At 52.7% G+C, this 20,015-nt stretch overlaps 1 protein-coding gene across 1 annotated transcript in view; it reads left to right on the top strand.

Annotated features, from left to right (window-relative positions):
• The window catches only part of Zbtb46 (zinc finger and BTB domain containing 46), a 52,367-nt gene that overhangs the window by 9,467 nt on the left and 22,885 nt on the right, over window positions 1-20,015 (top strand). The window contains exons 2-3 of the mRNA XM_042672299.1: window positions 6,428-7,376; window positions 19,641-19,925. Of these exons, the coding sequence (XP_042528233.1) occupies window positions 6,461-7,376; window positions 19,641-19,925 (1,201 nt within the window). The 5' untranslated portion in view covers window positions 6,428-6,460. The remainder of the gene's footprint in view (window positions 1-6,427; window positions 7,377-19,640; window positions 19,926-20,015) is intronic.

The raw sequence follows: 20,015 nt of genomic DNA, 5'->3' as shown, positions 1-20,015 counted from the left end.
ATGAAGACACCAGTCACGCTAAGTCACCCTACCACCTCACTTTGCTGTGTGAGATCTGCAAAAACTATTTCTGGCTGGGCGCCAGTGGCTCACGCCTGTCATCTTAGCTACTCAGAGGCTGAGATCTGAGGATCATGATTCAAAGCCCGGGCAGGAAACTCCATGAGACTCTTTGTTTGTTGTTGTTGTTTTTTGTTTTTTTGGATCCAGTTGTGGAGCCTGAACTCAGGGCCTGGGCACTGTCCCTCAGCTCTTCAGCTCAAGGCTAGCACTCTACCACTTGAGCCACAGCGCCACTTCTGGCTTTTTTCTTTTTGCTTATGTGGTGCTGAGGAATCGAACCCAGGGCCTCAGGCATGCTAGGCAAGCACTCTACCACTGAGCCACCTTCCCAGCCCCTCCGTGAGACTCTTATCTCTAATAAACCACCCAGAAAACTGGAAGTGATGGAGTAGCTCAAGTGGTAAAATGCTAGCCTTGAGCTGAAGAGCTGAGGGACAGTGCCCAGGCCCAGAGTTAAAGCTTCATGACAACAACAGCAGCAGCAACAACAAACGCTGTTGCTGGACAGGGTCCTGCTCACAGGCACTGGGGTTCTGACATCAGCATCCCTCTGCGGTGCAGTCTACGCCTCCCATGCCCCTGATGGCCCTGCAGTCCAGCCCAGCACACCTGACAGTCTGACCTGTCTCCCAGGTCTCACCTCAGGGCCCTTACTCTGCCGCTCTTCTGGGCCTCGGCATCAGTGACTGCACAATCCCCACCCTCAGGGTTAGGGTCTCCCATCTCGTTTTACTTCTATTAGCACAGAATGTTTTGAAATATTCCTTTTTTGTGTGTGTGGGGGGGTCCTGTTGTGGGGCCTGAACTCTGGGCATGGGCGCTGTCCCTCAGCTCTTCAGCTCAAGGCTAGCGCTCACCACTTGAGCCACAGCGTCACTTCCAGCTTTTTTTTTCTGCTAATGTGGTGCTGAGGAATCGAACCCAGAGCTTCATGCATGCAAGGCAAGCGCTCAACCACTGAGCCACCTTCCCAGCCCTTGAAATATTCTTGGGTTAAAAATTAAGACTTGCTGGGCACCGGAGTCTCACGCTTGTCATCCTAGCTACTCAGCAGGCTGAGATCTGAGGATTGCAGTTCAAAGCCAGCCCATGCAGGAAACTCCATCAGACTCTTATCTTCAATAAACCACTCAGAAAACCAGAAGTGGCGCTGTGGCTCAAGTAGTGGAGCGCTAGCCTTGAGCTGAAGAGCTGAGGGACAGTGCCAGGCCCAGAGTTCAAGACCCACGACCAACAAAAAAAAAAAAGTAAGACTTATGTATTGCAGTTTTAAACGTAAAGAAGGGACCCCCAGGGTATACATTGCGTCTGCAGGGTTGATGTTGACGTGTCTTCTCTGCTTGAGTGGCTTTCTGCCTGGGCCAGAGAACAGGCTGGTAGTGTCAGGCAGGGAAGCCCTGTGCCCTGTCAAGAGAGCACTGATTGGCTGGGTACTTATGAGGGCTTCCTGTCAAATGAGCACTGATTGGCTGGGTACTTGTGAGGGCTTCCTGCAAGAGAAGAGGCAGCCATTAGAAAGGACAAAATAATGGCATTTGCAGAGAAATGGATGGAACCAGAAAAAATCATTTCGAGTGAGGTAAGCCAAGAGCAAAGAGACAAACGGCACATGTCTCCCTGATATGTGGATGTTAAATACAAAATGCAAGGAGATACGACTAAGCAAACTGGAGTCCAGAAACAAGGGACCTCCACTCATCTTGTATGGTCTGTAGATGGAGGTCTAAGGACCAGGCTCCTCACTGGAAGGGGCACTGTGAAACCTGAGGTACTCAGCTGGCCTCTCCCTTTTTTTTCGGTTTTTTTTTTTTTTTTTTGGTCAGTTGTGGGGCCTGAACTCGGGGCCTGGGCGCTGTCCCTCAGCTCTTCAGCTAAAGGCTAGCGCTCTACCACGTGAGCACCACTTCTGGTTTTTTTCTGCTTATGTGGTGCTGAGGAATTGAACCCAGGGCCTCATGCATGGGAGGCAAGCGCTCTACCACTGAGCCACCTTCCCTCCCTTTCTTTTCCCGCCAGGCAAAGCAGAGGAAGTCCTACAGGACAACTTCCCAGCAGTTGAAACAACAGTGCTGGAAATTGCTTATCCCCAGGAATCCCATGTTAGGCAAAGGGACCTGGTCCCCAGATGGGCCGGCCTCGTCTGGTCTTGTCTTTTTCCTCACCTGGCATCAGAGCCCCAGTCAGGGCATGCACGTGCGGGATCCTTGTGAGTGATGCATGTGGCTGGACCGCCCCCATCTTGGCTCTGGAACCCCAGCCGTCCCCAGGCCCAGCAGCACCCTCCCAACCAGACACATACTGGCCCCAGGGCTCCGTATCTTCTTCCCTTGATGTGTGACTCCTTGTCCTGGCCATCCCCATTGCTGGAGTCACAGCCTGCCTCTGGCTCCTGTCTTCTCTCTCGCTGGAAGGTAAGAAGAACTTGACCACCTCTGTGGTGTGTGCAACCATACCTACCACTCATTTAAAAGAAATCAGTGTACTGTCATGCCAATAATTTGACATACGGACGTGGAGGTATTGTTTAAATGATAGCATGCCAACCAAGAGCTCAAGACCCTGAGTTCAGGCTCCAGTACCAGCACACATACCCACAAGACCTAATAGATTTGATGTATGTAAAATTCAGTTTGCAAAATGATGTCACATGGCTCCTGTCTTTGCCTGGAGATTTTTAGAAGAAAAGAAATGGTCTAAACACTGTAGTGTGTGGTGAGGATGAAGAAAGTCCAAGTCTGCCTGGGTCCCATTGTGAGGTGTGCTGGGTTGGTGATTCCCGCTGTGGGGTACACTGGGTTGGTGATTCCCGCTGTGGGGTACACTGGGTTGGTGATTCCCGCTGTGGGGTACACTGGGTTGATGATTCCTGCTGTGGGGTACACTGGGTTGGTGATTCCTGCTGTGGGGTATACTGGGTTGGTGATTCCTGCTGTGGGGTACACTGGGTTGGTGATTCACTGTGGGGTACACTGGGTTGGTGATTCCTGCTGTGGGGTACACTGGGTTGGTGATTCCTGCTGTGGGGTACACTGGGTTGGTGATTCCTGCTATGGGGTACACTGGATTGGTGATTCCCGCTGTGGGGTATACTGGGTTGGTGATTCCTGCTGTGGGGTACACTGGGTTGGTGATTCCTGCTGTGGGGTACACTGGGTTGATGATTCCTGCTGTGGGGTACACTGGGTTGATGATTCCCGCTGTGGGGTACACTGGGTTGGTGATTCCTGCTGTGGGGTACACTGGGTTGGTGATTCACTGTGGGGTACACTGGGTTGATGATTCCTGCTGTGGGGTACACTGGGTTGGTGATTCACTGTGGGGTACACTGGGTTGGTGATTCCTGCTGTGGGGTACACTGGGTTGGTGATTCACTGTGGGGTACACTGGGTTACTGATTCCTCCTGTGGGGTACACTGGGTTGGTGATTCCCGCTGTGGGGTACACTGGGTTGGTGATTCCTGCTGTGGGGTATACTGGGTTGATGATTCCTGCTGTGGGGTACACTGGGTTGGTGATTCCTGCTGTGGGGTACACTGGGTTGGTGATCCTGCTGTGGGGTACACTGGGTTACTGATTCCTGCTGTGGGGTACACTGGGTTGGTGATTCCTGCTGTGGGGTACACTGGATTGGTGATTCCTGCTATGGGGTACACTGGGTTGGTGATTCCCGCTGTGGGGTACACTGGGTTGGTGATTTCCGCTGTGGGTACACTGGGTTGGTGATTCCTGCTGTGGGGTACACTGGGTTGGTGATTTCTGCTGTGGGGTACACTGGGTTGGTGATTCCTGCTGTGGGGTACACTGGGTTGGTGATTCACTGTGGGGTACACTGGGTTGATGATTCCTGCTGTGGGGTACACTGGGTTGGTGATTCCTGCTGTGGGGTACACTGGGTTGATGATTCCCGCTGTGGGGTACACTGGGTTGGTGATTCCTGCTGTGGAGTACACTGGGTTGGTGATTCTCGCTGTGGGGTACACTGGGTTGGTGATTCACTGTGGGGTACACTGGGTTGGTGATTCCCGCTGTGGGGTACACTGGGTTGGTGATTCACTGTGGGGTACACTGGGTTGGTGATTCCTGCTGTGGGGTACACTGGGTTGGTGATTTCTGCTGTGGGGTACACTGGGTTGGTGATTCCTGCTGTGGGGTATACTGGGTTGGTGATTCACTGTGGGGTACACTGGGTTGGTGATTCACTGTGGGGTACACTGGGTTGGTGATTCCTGCTGTGGGGTACACTGGGTTGGTGATTTCTGCTGTGGGGTACACTGGGTTGGTGATTCACTGTGGGGTACACTGGGTTGGTGATTTCCGCTGTGGGTACACTGGGTTGGTGATTCCTGCTGTGGGGTACACTGGGTTGGTGATTCCTGCTGTGGGGTACACTGGGTTGGTGATTCCTGCTATGGGGTACACTGGATTGGTGATTCCTGCTGTGGGGTACACTGGGTTGGTGATTCCTGCTGTGGGGTACACTGGGTTGGTGATTCCTGCTGTGGGGTACACTGGTTTGGTGATTCCTGCTGTGGGGTACACTGGGTTGGTGATTCCTGCTATGGGGTACACTGGATTGGTGATTCCTGCTGTGGGGTACACTGGGTTGGTGATTCCTGCTGTGGGGTACACTGGGTTGGTGATTCCTGCTGTGGGGTACACTGGGTTACTGATTCCTGCTGTGGGGTGTGCCAGGTTGGTGGAAGGATTTTTCTGGGTGAGATGGAGCAGCAGGCCCTAGTTGCTCTCTGCTGAGTGCAGGCATCTGGACATGGTGTTTGTCGCAGGCAGGCTAGGTGCATGGGCCTCCTGGGCAGCTGTAGCCAAATACCTCATGCTGAGCTTAAGCATCAGAACATCACTCCTCCAGGAGTGGAGACCTCATCTGGTGAAGATGTAGGTGGTTGGCTGTGGTTGGCAATGCCCACCGGCTCTCCTCTTATGGCGGGTATTGGGGTTTGAGCTCAGGGACCTGTGCTAGCTCACCTTGCTTGTATTAGGCATGAGCCACCAGTGCCTGCTTTTGTATTTTGTTTTTGCTTTCATACTTACTGCTGGGGCCTGAAATCAAGGGCCCCACACTTGTCTTTCTTGCTGTTGGCTGGTCCTCTACCACTCTAGTGGTGCCTCTACCCAGCTATTTGCTGGTTAATTAGAGAGTCTCACAGAATTTTCTGCCTGGGCTGGCTTTTAACCTCAGTATTCTAGACCTCCGTCTTTTTTTTTTTTTTTTTTGCCAGTCATGGGGCCTGAGCTCGGGGCCTGAGCTCTGCGCCTGGGCGCTGTCCCTCAGCTCTTCAGCTCAAGGCTAGCACTCTACCACTTGAGCCACAGCGCCACTTCTGGCTTTTTCTGCTTATGTGGTGCTGAGGAATCGAACCCAGGGCCTCATGCATGCAAGGCAAGCACTCTACCACTGAGCCACCTTCCCAGCCCCTAGACCTCGGTCTTTTGAATAAGATCACAGGTGTGAGCCACTGGTGCCTGGCTGAAGTGTGTTGCTTCAAATGTGAGGGTTAAATCAAGTTGGATTATTTAACCCAGATTTTCAGCTGGATATGGAAGTGGGTGTTTTGTTTTGTTTTGTTTGTTTTGGTTCCATCGTGGGCTTGAACTCAGGGCCTGGGCACTATATCTGAGATCTTTTGCTCAAGGCTAATAATGCTCTATCACTTTGAGCTATAGCACCTTCTGGTTTTCTGGTGGCTTTTTGGAGATGAGTCTCACAGACTTTCCTTCCCAGGCTGGCTTTGAACTGCAATCCTCAGATCTCTGCCTCCTGAGTAGCTAGGATTACAGGTGTAAGCCACTGGCGCCCAGCCAAACAAGAGTGGTATTTTTTGTTGTTGTTGTTTTTTGTAGGTGGTGGGGCTTGAACTCTGGGCCTGGGCGCTGTCCCTCAGCTCTTCAGATCTAGACAAGCACTCTACCACTTGCCACAGTGCCACTTCTGGCTTTTTCTGTTTATGTGGTACTAAGGAGTCGAACCCAGGGCCTCAGGCATGCAAGGCAAGCCTCTACCACTTAGCCATCTTCCCAGCCCATTGAGAGCGATTTTATCTGATGAGTGATTGTATTATTTCTGTTGTATGTGTGATTCTACTCAGAGTCCCATATCCACTCTGAATTTAGGATCTGGGTTCAGGTGTCTTTCCATGGACAAGGTCAGGCCTGTCTGTTGTTTGCAAGGTCCAGTGCTTCCTCACTGTGCGCTCTGTGGTTGGGCTTTGAGTCAGCATGTGGCCCATTCCTGTGCTGCGGTGGGTCCTGGAGGATGCAGACCCTCCTGTGTGCACAGTACTCTTCCTCAGCTGGCTTGCACTGTCTCACTGCCTGTGTGGGTAACTCTTCTCCCTCCCCACTCCAGAGGCTGTAGAAGAAACAACAGCAAGACTTCCAAATGAACAACCGGAAGGAAGATATGGAAATCGCGTCCCATTACCGGCACCTGCTCCGAGAGCTGGACGAGCAGCGGCGGCACGGTGTGCTGTGTGACGCTTGTGTGGTGGTGGAGGGCAAGGTCTTCAGGGCTCACAAGAACGTCCTGCTGGGGAGCAGCCGCTACTTTAAAACACTCTACTGCCAGGTGCAGAAGACGTCCGACCAGGCCACAGTCACCCACCTGGACATCGTCACCGCCCAGGGCTTCAAGGCCATCATTGACTTCATGTACTCCGCCCACCTGGCCCTCACCAGCAGGAACGTTATCGAGGTGATGTCCGCTGCCAGCTTCCTGCAAATGACAGACATTGTGCAGGCTTGCCATGACTTCATTAAAGCCGCGCTGGACATCAGCATCAAGTCGGATGCCTCGGATGAGCTCTCAGAGTTCGAAGCTGGCGCCCCGGCCAGTGGCAGCACAGAGGCGTTGATCTCAGCCGTCATGGCTGGGAGGAGCATCTCCCCATGGCTGGCTCGGCGAACCAGCCCCGCCAATTCTTCTGGAGACTCGGCCATCGCCAGCTGCCACGAAGGAGGGAGCAGCCACGGGAAGGAGGACCAGGAACCCAAGGCTGACGGCCCCGAGGACCTGGCTTTTCCATCCCTCTGGCCTGGAGATGTGGCCTATGGGTCTCTGCACATCAAGGAAGAGCAGATCTCTCCATCTCATTATGGAGAGAGTGAGCTGCCTTCCGCCAAGGATGGTGCGATTCAGAACTCTCTCTCAGAGCAGGGTTCCGGCCGGAGGAAGAATCGGAAGAACAAGGACACCGTGCGGCACATCACACCGCAGGTGGAAGCTGACAGCCGGCCCGGCTCCCCGGTGCCCTCCTTCCTCCCCTCATCAGGATGGCCCTTCAGCAGCCAAGACTCAAGTAAGCCCTTCATTTGAGCCAGGCGGGGTGTGGCTCCCCCAGGGACTGGTGTCCGTGGCCTTGTGGGTAAAGTGGGCATGCCAGGCTCATGCTGGTGGCCTCTTGCGTTACCCCCTTCCCTGGTAAATTGGTGGGACCATGGTAACTGTGGCCCACATGCCCAGGCTGCTCTCCTGTCCTCCTCATGGACATGCAGAGGCTGCCAGCTGGGGCTCCTCTGGCCAAGGGCACCAGCTGTGGGTCTCTCGCCAGAACAGTGCTTGAGGTCTCCCTGGCCTCTTCATGCATAGCCTTCCTGGTTCCCAGAGGGGCTGTCTGCTAGGTTCCCTGGCCCAGGCTTCTGCCAGTGGTCCCCATCATGCTTAAGCTCAGCCCTTAGCCTGCATCAGCTGGAATGTTCTGTTGGAAAAGAGCCTCTCGGTAAGGGGTCAGTATGTGGCTTTCACCAGCAAGCGTGAGTTCTGTGTTCACACTAACAGGCACGGTGCTCACTCCTGCTGTATGGAAACAGAGTGTCTCCTCCCTTCCATCCTTCACAACGGCAGTGTTTGGGAGATGCTAAGCCTGGTGTGCGGGACCTGGTCCTCACAGACCAAGTATCGTGGTGGGTATCTGCCTTTCCTGTCCGAGCATCAAGAAAACAAAGTGCTCGCTGAATACCAGGTTCTGAGCACCTTCTAGACTATGGCTTTTCCTGGGCCCACTGAGAGACCTGCAGCAGCAAGCTTCCTGTCCTCTGAGGCCTGTGTGGCTCTTCCTCTGGGGCCTGGTCTCCATTCCTGTCAGGGGAAGGCAGTCAGTCAGGCTGGTGCGGGAGTCCTTCTAGAACAAAGGTTAGAAGTAAGTGAGGGAAACGTCAGGCATGGTGGCTCATGCCTGTAACCCCAACTACTCAGGAAGCTAAGATCTGGAAGCCTGTAGTTTAAGTCAACTCAGGCAGAAAGGCCACAAGATTCCATCTCCAATTAACCAGCAAAAAGCTGGGCTGCAGGTGTGGCTTAAGGGGTGGGCACAAAAGCTGAGTGTAAGTGGGAGGTCTTGTGTTCAAGCTCCAGAACTAGATAGTAATGTTAGTTATATAGTCATGAACACACAGTAGTAGGCAGACGGCAGCCAGCCATGGAGGTCCTAACTTCTGAAAATGCTGACAATCTCAAGGGCACTGTGTGGTGGTCTGGGGAAGGCGGCCTGTGCCTGTTTGGAGAGCTTCTAGGGCAGGGTTGGTGGGATATGCTGGGGTCCTGGGTCCCTTCCGCTTGACTGAGGCGTCTCAGGAGCCTGGAATGACATGGCAGGAGAAGTTCCTCAGGCTCCAGACTCTCAGGGACACCACACCTTTATATGCTGTAGCTTTTTTGTTTTTTGGTGCCAGTCCTGGGACTTGAACTCAGGGCCTAGATGCTGTCCCTAAGCTGTTTATTTATTTTTTATTTTTTTATTTTTTGGACGGTCGCAGGGCTTGAACTCTGGGCCTGAGCGCTGTCCCTCAGCTCTTCAGCTCAAGGTGAGCGCTCTACCACTTGAGCCACAGTGCCACTTCCAGTTTTCTAGTGGTTTATTGGAGATAGGAGTCTCATGGTCTTTCCTGCCTGGGCTGGCTTTCAACCGAGATCCTCAGATCTCAGCCTCCTGAGTAGCTAGGATTACAGGCGCGAGCCACCGGCGCCTGGCTGTTTACTGTTTTTTTATTTTTGTTTTTTGTTTTTCTGGTCCTGGGGCTTGAATTCTGAGCCTGGGCACTGTCCCTGAGCTTCTTTTGCTCAAGGTGAGCACCTACCACTTGAGCCACAGTGCCACTCTGGCTTTTTTGAGTAGTTTATTGGAGATAAGAGTCCCCGGGAGTTTTCTACCCAGGCTGGCTTTGAACCATGAATCTTAGATCTCACCCTCCTGAGTACCTAGGATTACAAGCATGAGCCACCGGTGCTTGGTCCTAACCTTTTTTTTTTTTTTTTTAAGTGAAGTCTAGCACTATACTGCTTGAGACTCACCTTTGCTTTTGAGTTTTTGGTAGTTAATTGGAGATAAGAATCTCATGAATTTACTGCCTGGGCTGGCTTTGAACCGTGATCCTCAGATCTCAGCTTCTTGAGAGACAGGCATGAGCCACAGATACCCCGCTTGTGGTTTTTCTCCTGTGGTTCTGGAGGGAAGCTCAAAGTCTCACACTGTGTCTTAACTAGTGCTCTACCACTTGAGCCACAACAGCTCTGCCAGCTTTTTCCTGGTTAATTGTAGATTAAGAGTCCTGAGGATTTGTCTTCCCAGGCTAGTTTCGAACTGAGATCCTCAGATCTCAGCCTCTTGAGTAGATAGAATTACAGGAGTACATCACCAGAACCTAGCTTAAATATTTTTAAATATCCTGGCACTAAATACATTGACATTGTGTGACTGTCTTTACTATCTGTCTTCAGAATTTTTTAATCTTTCCCAACAGAAACTGTTCCTATTAAAGAGTACCTCCAGGTCCCTCTTTGAAACACTGTTGCTTTCCTTAAATATTTCCATTCTCTTTGTCCTGGGCACTGAGCCATCGATGCCAGGGCCAGACTCCTTCAAGTTCACTGGAAGTTGTTTTAAGGACAAGAATGGTGGTTCCTGTCTGTATCCAGCTGCATGGAAGGCAAATGATGGGAAGCTAGCCCTGGGCAAAAAGGTACAAGAGGCTACCAAAAAATAAAGCTAAAGAGAAAGGTGTGAGAGCCGGCCCAGTGGCGGAGCAGCCAAGGGCAAGCACCTGAGTTCTCTCTGTATTACCACAGAAGTTGGTTTAGCTCAGGCTTTCTCCACCTTGGGCAGGGTTTAAACAATTGTTGCAGTCTGGGGACTCAAACTCAGGGCCTGAGTGCTGTCCCTGAGCTTTTTTGCTCACATCTAGTACTCTACCGCTTGAGATACAGCTTTGCTTCTGGCTTTTTGGTGATTCATTGGAGATAAAGAATCTCATGGAAGTGGCGCTGTAGCTCAAGTGGTAGAGCGCTCGCCTTGAGTTGAAGAGCTGAGGGACAGCGCCCAGGCCCAGAGTTCAAGCCCCACGACCGACAAAAAAAAAAAAAAGAATCTCATGGACTTTTCCTGCCCAGACTGGCTTCAAACCACAGTCTTCACATCTCAGCCTTCTGAGTAGCTAGGATTACAGGCGTGAGCCGCCAGCGCCCGGCCAGGCTGGGGGATTCTTCCTGGGTCACCCTGGGTACTACAAGACGTTCAGCAGCATTACTGGCCTCTCCCTACAAAGTGCCAGGAGTGCTAGCCTTCCCGTGACCGCACGGGCTCCTGAGCTAGACGGTAGTCCCAGGGCAGCTCCTTAACTATCAGGGCGGAGCGGAATCAAGTGTTCCCAGCTGAGGGAAACACATTCATTGGTTTCTCTGCTAGCTGTTCCAGGGACAGGTGACAGGGACAGTAGCATGCCATCTGCTCCCAATTGTGTAATCTTTCACCAGTGTGGACCAGAACTGCAAAGTGTCCAGGAAGTGAGGAGCCGGCCCCCCCCCCCCCCCCCCCCCCCCCCGCTTGCCCCACGCCCCCGGGCATGCCTGTCAGTCACATACAGGGGACCGTTTTGGGGCCTGGATCAGCCTGTGAGGAAGTAGAAGGTTTCCAGAGCCTGTGGCTAGGTTTCAGATGCAGTCAGTGAGCAGAAGGTGTTTTCAGCATCCAACAAGTGATTTTGGCTGTGTACTTTCCTTGGTCTTAAATCCTTGGGTTGCCAAGGCAACTGTGAACCACTTCTGCTTAAGGATTACCAGGACTAAGACAAGGACATGAGGTGTGGGCTAGAACGTGGGGTGATCGTGTTGTAGTTGACAGCCAGCCACTCCCCAGACTCTGTCCCTCACCTCACCCCTCAGGCTATTTGGAAGTGTAAAATGGGATCATCGGTGGAGGTCAGTTTGTTGTCATTACAGATTGATTATAGAGAACATTTTCCCTCATCCTATTTATAGAAGAGTCCCTCCCGCCCGCCCCCTCCCCCCTTCCTCCTGCTCTCCCTTCCTCCCTCTCTCCTTCCTTCCTTTTGTTCTGGTACTAGAGCTTGAACTCTGGGCCTTGATTTCTCACTTACCCTATAAGTACTCTACTATAAAAGCTATACTTCCAGTTTGGCTTTTTTTTTTTTAAGCTAGTACTCTACCACTTGAGCCACAGCTCCACCCTCTTACTTGGAGATAAAAATCTCATGGACTTTCCTGCCTGGACTGACTTTGAATCTGATCCTCAGATCGCAGCCTTCTGAGTAGCTAGGATTATGGAGGTGAGCCACTGGCACTCAGCTTCTGTTAGCTTTTAGGAGAGTTTTTCCAAGCACAAAGTCAAATTCATTCTGACCTTCCAGTTTCAAAGAAGCAGTGTCGAAGTTTACTTTTGAGTAAAACTTGAAGCAGGTTACAATGTGCAGATTCATTGTCGCAGCCATGCTGGGCACTGGTGAGCTTTATGGCCAGGCTGCGTCCACCCCCCAAGTCTCTACTGGAGAGGCTGGCGAGACTTCAGGGTGGTGGACTGGGAGCTGCGCTAGTTTAGCAGTGGTGAAGAAATAGCCCAGGCCCAGCCAAGAAGCATACTTGTTTCTCAAAAGTTCTGCAGAAGTAGAGCTCAGTTGCTAGTTAGAGCTCTGCAGATTGGACTTTAAAATTTTTGATGGTTTATTGTATGCTTTACTCAGGGCCTCTTACTCGCTCTTGGCTTTTTTTGCTCAGAGCTGGTCATCTGCCACTTGAGCTGTTGCTCCACTTTCCACTTTTTGCTGGTTAGTTGGAGATAAGAGGTTGACTTGGGACTGTGAAGCTCAGACCTCAGCCTCCTGAGCAGCATGAGTCACCAGCATCCAGCCTGAGTATAGTTTTTTAAGAGGAAGAGAGCACAGTACAGCTCCAGTTGGGCCCCTAAAGGCTCCAGTGATGTTCATGTCCCTGCCCGGGAGGGTGGGGCGCCAGCTCTCAGGGGGGCCCCTCTTGTTGCTCCCTGGACCGGTTACGCACACCCATGGAGGTCCTAGGTTTCTCTCCTGGCACTTCTCGGTGTGTCCTGGGACCCCTTCCCCCATAGACCCCGTCCTGGCTCAGCCCGTTTCCGTGAGTGCTCTGCTGAGGCTGAACTATCAAGCTTGAGTGGCCAGCTGCTCCCTTGGTTGAAGACTTTCCTTCCCACGGGGTGGGGTGTCACGGTGTGAACACAGTATGGATGGGCCGGCTGCTAGGGCTTACCTTGGGTAGCCCAATGAGTAATACTCTGAGGTATAAATGCAAAATATATTCAGTAAGCTTCAATTTCAACTGTATGGCTGCATTATAGTTTTGGGTTTTGCCCCTAATACTGTACTGGGAAAATATTTACACTTAGAGGAAAAGCTGAAAACGTGACAAATGAATACATCAGCTGCTGGTCCCCGGTTTGTTAACATTTTGTTTTATTTGTGTTACTAAATATTTATCCATCTGCCTACTCAAAGTTCCACCTAATTTTTCAATACATTTCAAAGTAAGTGGCGTACCGCTGGCACACCCATCCCAGACATTTGGCCCTGCTTGTCACCAGCTGGACTCAGTGTGCTTACACTTTTTAGGTAAGTTTCACACACCTCACTGCCAGTTTTCAAGAAGCAATTTATGTGTCATTTTATTACTATATTACACAACCCATGGGACATAAAAATTCAAGAAATGCAACTCTAGAATAATGATTACAGATGTGCCTTGTCTAAAGTTTTACCTTCTTACTGTGTTTAAAGCTTACTCTTTATCATTGGTGTTGTATTTCACTAAGTTAAAAATCAAGCTTTCTCATTTATAATTATCAAAAAGGTTTTAAATCATTTAAGAAATCCTCACTTAGAAGACAAACATTCTTAGAATCCTAGGCAATCAACCTAAGCTGGAAGTGGGGGTGTGGCTCCAAGTGGTAATGCACTAGCCTTGAGCAACAAAAAGCTGAGCAAGAATACAAGGCTCTGAGTTCAGGGCAGATATCATCACCACACACACACACACACACACACAAATTAAAAGAAAACAAACAATTCTCTAAGGGCTGGGGGTGTGTGTGGCCCTGGGCTTGGTGGCCAGTGCCTGCAGTTACTATGGAGGGACAAAAAAGAAAAGGACAGTCTTCCCTCCCTCCCTGCGTCCCTCCTTCTCTCCCCCTCTCTCCCTCTATCCTTCCTTCCTTCCCTCCTTTCTTCCCTCCCTCCCTTCCTCTCTTTTCTTTTTCTTTCTTTCCTTCCCTCCTTCCCTTCTTCCCTCTCTCTCTTTCTCTTCCTCCCTCCCTCCTTCTCTCTCTTTCTTTCTTCTTTCATGTTTGAGCTTGAACTCAGGACCTGAGTGTTGTCCCTTAGATTTTTTTTGCCTAAGAATAAAACTCTGCCACTTGAGCCACACCTTTACTTACAGCTTTTGCTGGTTAATTGGAAGTAAGAGTCATGGATTTTCTTGCCCAGGCTGGCTTTGAACCTCAGTCTTTAGACCCCAACCTCCTGGGTCGTCAGGGTTACAGATGTGAGCCACGGGCACCTGGCTCATGCTTGCCTTTTAAAAAGTATGTTCAGCCCCTGGTTGGTTGAAACTGTAGATATGGAACCCATAGATATTAAGAACAAACTAAAAACACAGTTAATTAGGCAACTCAGTGATAAGACATAATGTTCTTTTTTGTGCCAAAACTCAAAATCACTGGAACAATTGGAAATCATACACAAAAAGCAGATGTCAGTCCAGTCATATACCACATGCAAACAGCAGCTCGGAGGCCAGCGTTGTAGGGCAGAGCTCAGAGCGGGCGGTGCGAGGTCTTTGGTCATTGTTGTGATAGCAGCATTTGTAGCCAAGAGATACACTGCTGTTTTCTTCCCTCTCTTCTTTTTATTATTCATTTATTTAAGAATACTGAGTTAGTCTGGGGGTGTACCTCAGCGTTAGAATACTCGCCTCAGCGTTAGAGTACTCGCCTCAGCGTTAGAATACTCGTGTTAGAGTACTCCCCTCAGCGTTAGTACTCGCCTCAGCGTTAGAATACTCGCGTTAGAGTACTCCCCTCAGCGTTAGAATACTCGTGTTAGAGTACTCCCCTCAGCGTTAGTACTCGCCTCAGCGTTAGAATACTCGCGTTAGAGTACTCCCCTCAGCGTTAGAGTACCTACCTCATGATCACAAGGCCCTGTCTTTGATCCTCAGTAACCCTGTCCCCAACACACATACACACATGCTGAGGATATTACTGTATTCCAGGCAGGACTTGGTCAAACAATAAAAGCATAGTCCCTGTTTTGAGGACATGGTCAGTGCACACCAGTGGTGTGTGTGAGTAGAGGTGAGCAGGACACAGGGCTGGGAGGTGCCATGGGGGTGTCCGCAGTGGTGTGTGTGACCGCGTGTGCGTATGTGCATGTGTGTGCGGGAGTGTGTTGTCGTACTGAGTGTGTGTGGACATGTATGGTGGCTGCCAGCAGAGAGAGCACCCTAGCTTACCAGCCTGGCCCGGCCTTGGACCAGCAAGCGAGCAGCTTGCGCGTTCCATGGCGTTTGTGAGCGATGCGTCTGCTTCCGAGTGGGGTCCGTGCGGGGGCTGGGTGCCGGTCGTAGATGTTCACATCTGACCTTCGCCGTGTGATTGTGGAGAACCTCTCGGGCGTCCTGGCCGGCCTCGCCCGCACTGGGCGGCAGGAGCCCACATGGCCGCACCGACACTGGAGATGGAGTTTGCAAGCGGCAGTAGAGAGCTGTGGGGAGAAGCTGTTCAACAGTCAACAGTGCACGCGCGGCTGGGCTAGAGCTCAGGCTCTGTGCTTCCCATGCCCCTTACCGTGTGAGTCGTGTCTCCAGCCCTGCTTTTCTCTAGATTGTTGTTTTTACATTTTTTTAAAAGGACACACATGCGCATGTGTGTGCATGTGTGTGTGCATGCACGTGTGTGCGCGTGCGCATGTGTGTGCACGCGAGTGTGTGTGTGTGCGTGTGTGTATGTGCATTTGCGCGTGCGCATGTGTGTGTGCGTGCACATGTGTGTGCGTGCGCGTGCGTGTGCGTGTGTGTGCATGTGTGCGTGCACGCGTGTGTGTGCGTGTGTGTGCGTGTGTGTGCGTGCACGCGTGTGTGTGCGTGCGCGCGCGTGTGCATGTGTGTGCATGCACGTGTGTGCGCGTGTGCGTGCGCGCGCGTGTGCGCGCGCGTGCATGTGTGTGCGTGTGTGCATTTGCGCGCGTGCATGTGTGTGTGCGTGCATGTGTGTGCGTGCACATGTGTGTGCGTGTGTGTGCATGTGGGCGTGCATGCATGTGTGCGCGTGTGCGTGCGTGTGCGCGTGCACGCGTGTGCGCGTGCACGCGTGCGTGTGCGTGCACGCGTGTGTGCGTGTGTGTGCGTGTGTGCGTGCACGCGTGTGTGTGCGTGCGCGTGTGTGTGTGCGTGTGTGTGTGCGCGCGTGTGTGCGCGTGTGCGCGCGCGTGTGTGTGCGTGTGTGCGTGCACGCGTGTGTGTGCATGCGCGCGTGTGTGCGTGTGTGTGGGTGCGCGCGCGCGTGTGTGTGTGCGCGCGTGTGCGCGCGCGCGTGTGTGTGTGCGTGCGCGTGCGTGTGTGTGCGTGCGCACGCGCGCGTGCGTGTGTGTGCATGTGTGCGTGCACGCGTGCGTGCACGCGTGTGTGTGCGTGTGTGTGCGTGCACGCGTGTGTGCGCGTGTGTGTGCGTGCGTGTGTGTGCGTGTGCGTGCACGCGTGTGTGTGCGTCTGTGTGCGTGCGCGTGTGTGTGCGTGTGTGCGTGCGTGTGTGTGTGCGTCTGTGTGCGTGCGCACGCGCGTGTGTGCGTGCGTGCATGTGTGCGTGCACATGTGTGTGCGTGTGTGTGCGCGTGTGCGTGTGTGTGCATGTGTGCGTGCACGCGTGTGTGTGCGTGCACGTGTGTGTGTGCGTGTGTGCGCGTGCGCGCGTGTGTGCGCGTGCGCGCGTGTGTGTGCACGCGCGTGTGCGCCTCTGGCATCAGGCATATTTCGAGCTGCCCGTATACCTGAGAGCGCAGGTGCCTCCCTGGCCGCCTTCCCTCTAGGACGCCTGTCCATCTCCGCCCCGCAGGATGGGCTGGCCCGAGTCGCTCCGACCTCAGCTTCTCACGTAGCTTTGCAGGTGCATGCCACTCTGCCCCACTCCTTTGCTCAAGGCTGGCACTGTACCACTTGAGTCATACCTGCACTTCTGGTTTTTTGGTGGGTGACTGGAAATGAGAGCCTCATAGACTTTTTTTTTTTTTTGGTTCCGGTCGTGGGGCTGAACTCTGGGCCTGGGCGCTGTCCCTCAGCTCTTCAGCTCAAGGCTAGCGCTCTACCACTTGAGACACAGCGTCACTTCTGGCTTTTTTCTTTTTTCTTATGTGGTGCTGAGGAATCGAACCCAGGGCCTCAGGCATGCAAGGCAAGCGCTCTACCACTGAGCCACCTTCCCAGCCCCTCTCTTGGACTTTCTTGCCCAGATTGGCTTCAAACTGTGATCCTCAGATCTCAGCCTCCTGAGTAGCTAGGATTACAGGCGTGAGCCACCGGTGCCCGCAAGCTTTTTATTTTTTAACATCACCGTTAACGCTTTGCTTGTTTATTTATGTATTTATTTATTTATTGCTGATTGTGGGGCTTGAACTCAGGGTTTGGGTCTCTGAGCTTTTTGCACAGTGCTAAGTCTACCACTTGAGCCACAGGGTCACTTCCAGCTTTTTCAGTTTATGTGGTACTGAGGAGTCGAACCCAGGGCTTGATGCATGCTGGGCAAGCACTCTACTACCACTAAGCCACATTCCCAGCCCTGCTTGTTTAATTGTTTTTTGTTTGGCTTGACTTTTTTGACCTCAGATTTGAGTTTGCCACCAACATCTGCTCAGAGGCAAATTGTTGAATAAGTGAAGCATTCAGACTCATCATTTGTGAGCGTAGATCAACAGCTCAGCAAGGACCTATGTGTGCCGGTATTCATGGACAGGTCTTGGCAGTGTGTGTAGGAAGGGTACTGCTTACCTGGGGCCTGTGTTTTGGAAAGGCGTGGGCACGTCTTGTCACACTGCCTAAACGTTATTTGGCTGAGACAAGGTGCCAGCTGTCCCGGAGCGTCCTGGTCCCAGGCTCGGCAGGCTGCCTCTCGGCTCTGTTAGGGTTGCCTGCCACCGGGCCCACATGAGGCGTTAACCCTGAAATGCCAAACCGCTAAGGAGGGGTTGTACCAGTCATAGTCTCTTTAGTATCCCCATGGTTTTGGGTTTTTCATAACAACAGCAAACGTACATTTCCCCAGAACACGGACCCTAACTACGCATGCTCACAGGTGAGCAACAGCAAACGAACATTTCCCCAGAACACGGGCCCCAACTACGCATGCTCACAGGTGAGCAACAGCAAACGTACATTTCCCCAGAACACGGACCCCAACTACGCATGCTCACAGGTGAGCAACAGCAAACGTACATTTCCCCAGAACACGGACCCCAACTACGCATGCTCACAGGTGAGCAACAGCAAACGAACATTTCCCCAGAACACGGACCCCAACTACGCATGCTCACAGGTGAGCAACAGCAAACGAACATTTCCCCAGAACACGGGCCCCAACTACGCATGCTCACAGGTGAGCTGATCTCAGGTGCCCATTCTCCTTTGACATTGTTCTAAAGTCCCTCTTTTTGTTGTTGTTGTTGGTGGTGGTGGTGGTGGTGGTCGTGGGGCTTGAACTCTGGGCCTGGGTCTTTCAGTTCTTCAGCAATAAGGCTAGCACTTTACCACTTGAGCCACAGTGCCACTGCTGGTTTTCTAGTGGTTTATTGGAGGTAAGAGTCTCACAGACTTTCTTGCCCGGGCTGGCTTTGAATTGAGATCCTCAGATCTCAGCCTCCTGAGTAGCTAGGATGACAGGCGTGAGCCACCAGCACCCAGCAAAGGCCCCTCTCTCTGAGGCCAAGCTAGGGCTGACGTTTGCCTCCTGTCTCAGGGGCGCTTGCCCCAGGGTGCTGTCTGTCTGTCTGTCTCCCCACCAAGGCAGGAACCTCAGAACTTGGGGAGGGCAAGTTGGGCTCAGACATCCATTCACATGGCGTTTTCTTCCTTCCCGTTCTGAGGGGTTAGGAATTCTGTGGGGCTGGTCACTGTGCTTCCAGCCGCCCTGGGAGCCCCTTGGCCGGTCACCTGGAAGAGCTGTCAAACCTTCCTCGGTGCCTGCACACCTCTCATTCTTAGGAGTTCTGGGTTCTCTGTATCCTTGTTGATACTTTATTTTCAGATTTTTTTGGTACTAGCTGTTTTCATTTGCACTGCATGGATGGTTTGTGATTCGTGCTCATCAGCCATTCAGTTTTGGATAACTGGAATGTGGTCGGTCCATCTTTGTCTTTTTGAGTGAGAGTCCTTGTATTAGCTGCATGAGTTACAGGTGTTTCCTTCCACTCCGTGGGTTGTCTTGTCCTTTTTCTTGGGCGAGTCCTGAGTGCCCCCCTCTCCTTCCCTACCCCCACTCTCTCTCATCCTTGGGCTTGAACTCAGGGCCTGGGCGCTGTCCCTGAGCTGTTTTACTCTAGGCTAGTACTCTGCCACTTGAGCCACAGCGCCTCTTCCCTAATGGCGTCTCTCGGTGCCTGGGCTCACCTGTGCGTCTCAGAGTTGCTGAGCTGACAGGTGTGCACTGCTGACCTGGCCATTGGGCTCCCCCCATAGCCGTGACGGTTGCGATGGGAGTCTCATGAACTTCGTGCTGGGGCTGCCCAGTCCTCCCACAGACAGTCCTCCTGTCTGTGCCCTCCAGGTAGCTAGGATTACAGGTTTGAGCAACTGCCTGGCAGAAGGCTTTAACCTGGTGTGCTGCTTGTGCTTCTGATGTCTTATCTAAGAACCCATTGCCAAAGATAAGACCACACAGATTTTCTTCTAAGCATTTTATAGTCTGGCATCCCAGTAGATCGCGGATACATGAGTGTATCTTCTTGGAGAAGTTGGAATCCTGCCCCAGGATCTCTTGTGGAGCCAGGTCCGGGGTGGGTGGCCCTCCACCACAGCTCTGAGTGCTGCTGTGACTTCTGGAGGCGGAGCTGGGATTTTGCTGTGGCAGTGGCGAGTCCTGGGTGTGGGCTGGCGGGACAGAACGCAGGGGCGATGGCATCACTGGTGCCTTGTGCGTGGCGCACACAGCGTGTGGACGTTACCTGGCAGGCAGAGGCTAGCAGGAAGCTCACCTGCACCCCTGAGTGCTTGCAGTCTTACAGTGGCGTGCACATCCACTGACGTGTGTCCCTCCCGACCCCAGATATAGACCTGACTGCCACGGAGGCCCACGGCGTGGACAGCCAAGGGGAGAGGACGGAGCTGTACGCACCTGTGGATGAAGGCCTCCTGGGAGGAGACGCCGGCTGCCTGGGCCCTCCGCTCACCCCGGAGAAGGACGAGGTGTTGCGCCAGGCCACCGCAGTGGCCAGCCTGCGTGCGGCACTCATGAGCAAGAACAGCCTGCTGTCTCTGAAGGCAGACGTGCTGGGGGATGACGGCTCCCTGCTGTTCGAGTACCTGCCCAAGGGTGCCCACGCCCTGTCCCGTAAGTGCACCCCTGTGTGTTGCTGTGCCCTGCTTTGGTTTCAGCCGTTGAGTCTCGAGTCTCAAACCCAGATGCCAGTGTGGGGGAGGC

The sequence above is a fragment of the Dipodomys spectabilis genome, unplaced genomic scaffold, assembly GCF_019054845.1.
Source record: "Dipodomys spectabilis isolate Male_0828 unplaced genomic scaffold, ASM1905484v1 ptg000692l, whole genome shotgun sequence".
NCBI classification, from domain to species: Eukaryota; Metazoa; Chordata; class Mammalia; order Rodentia; family Heteromyidae; genus Dipodomys; species Dipodomys spectabilis.
This window is presented reverse-complemented; position numbering and strand designations above follow the sequence as displayed.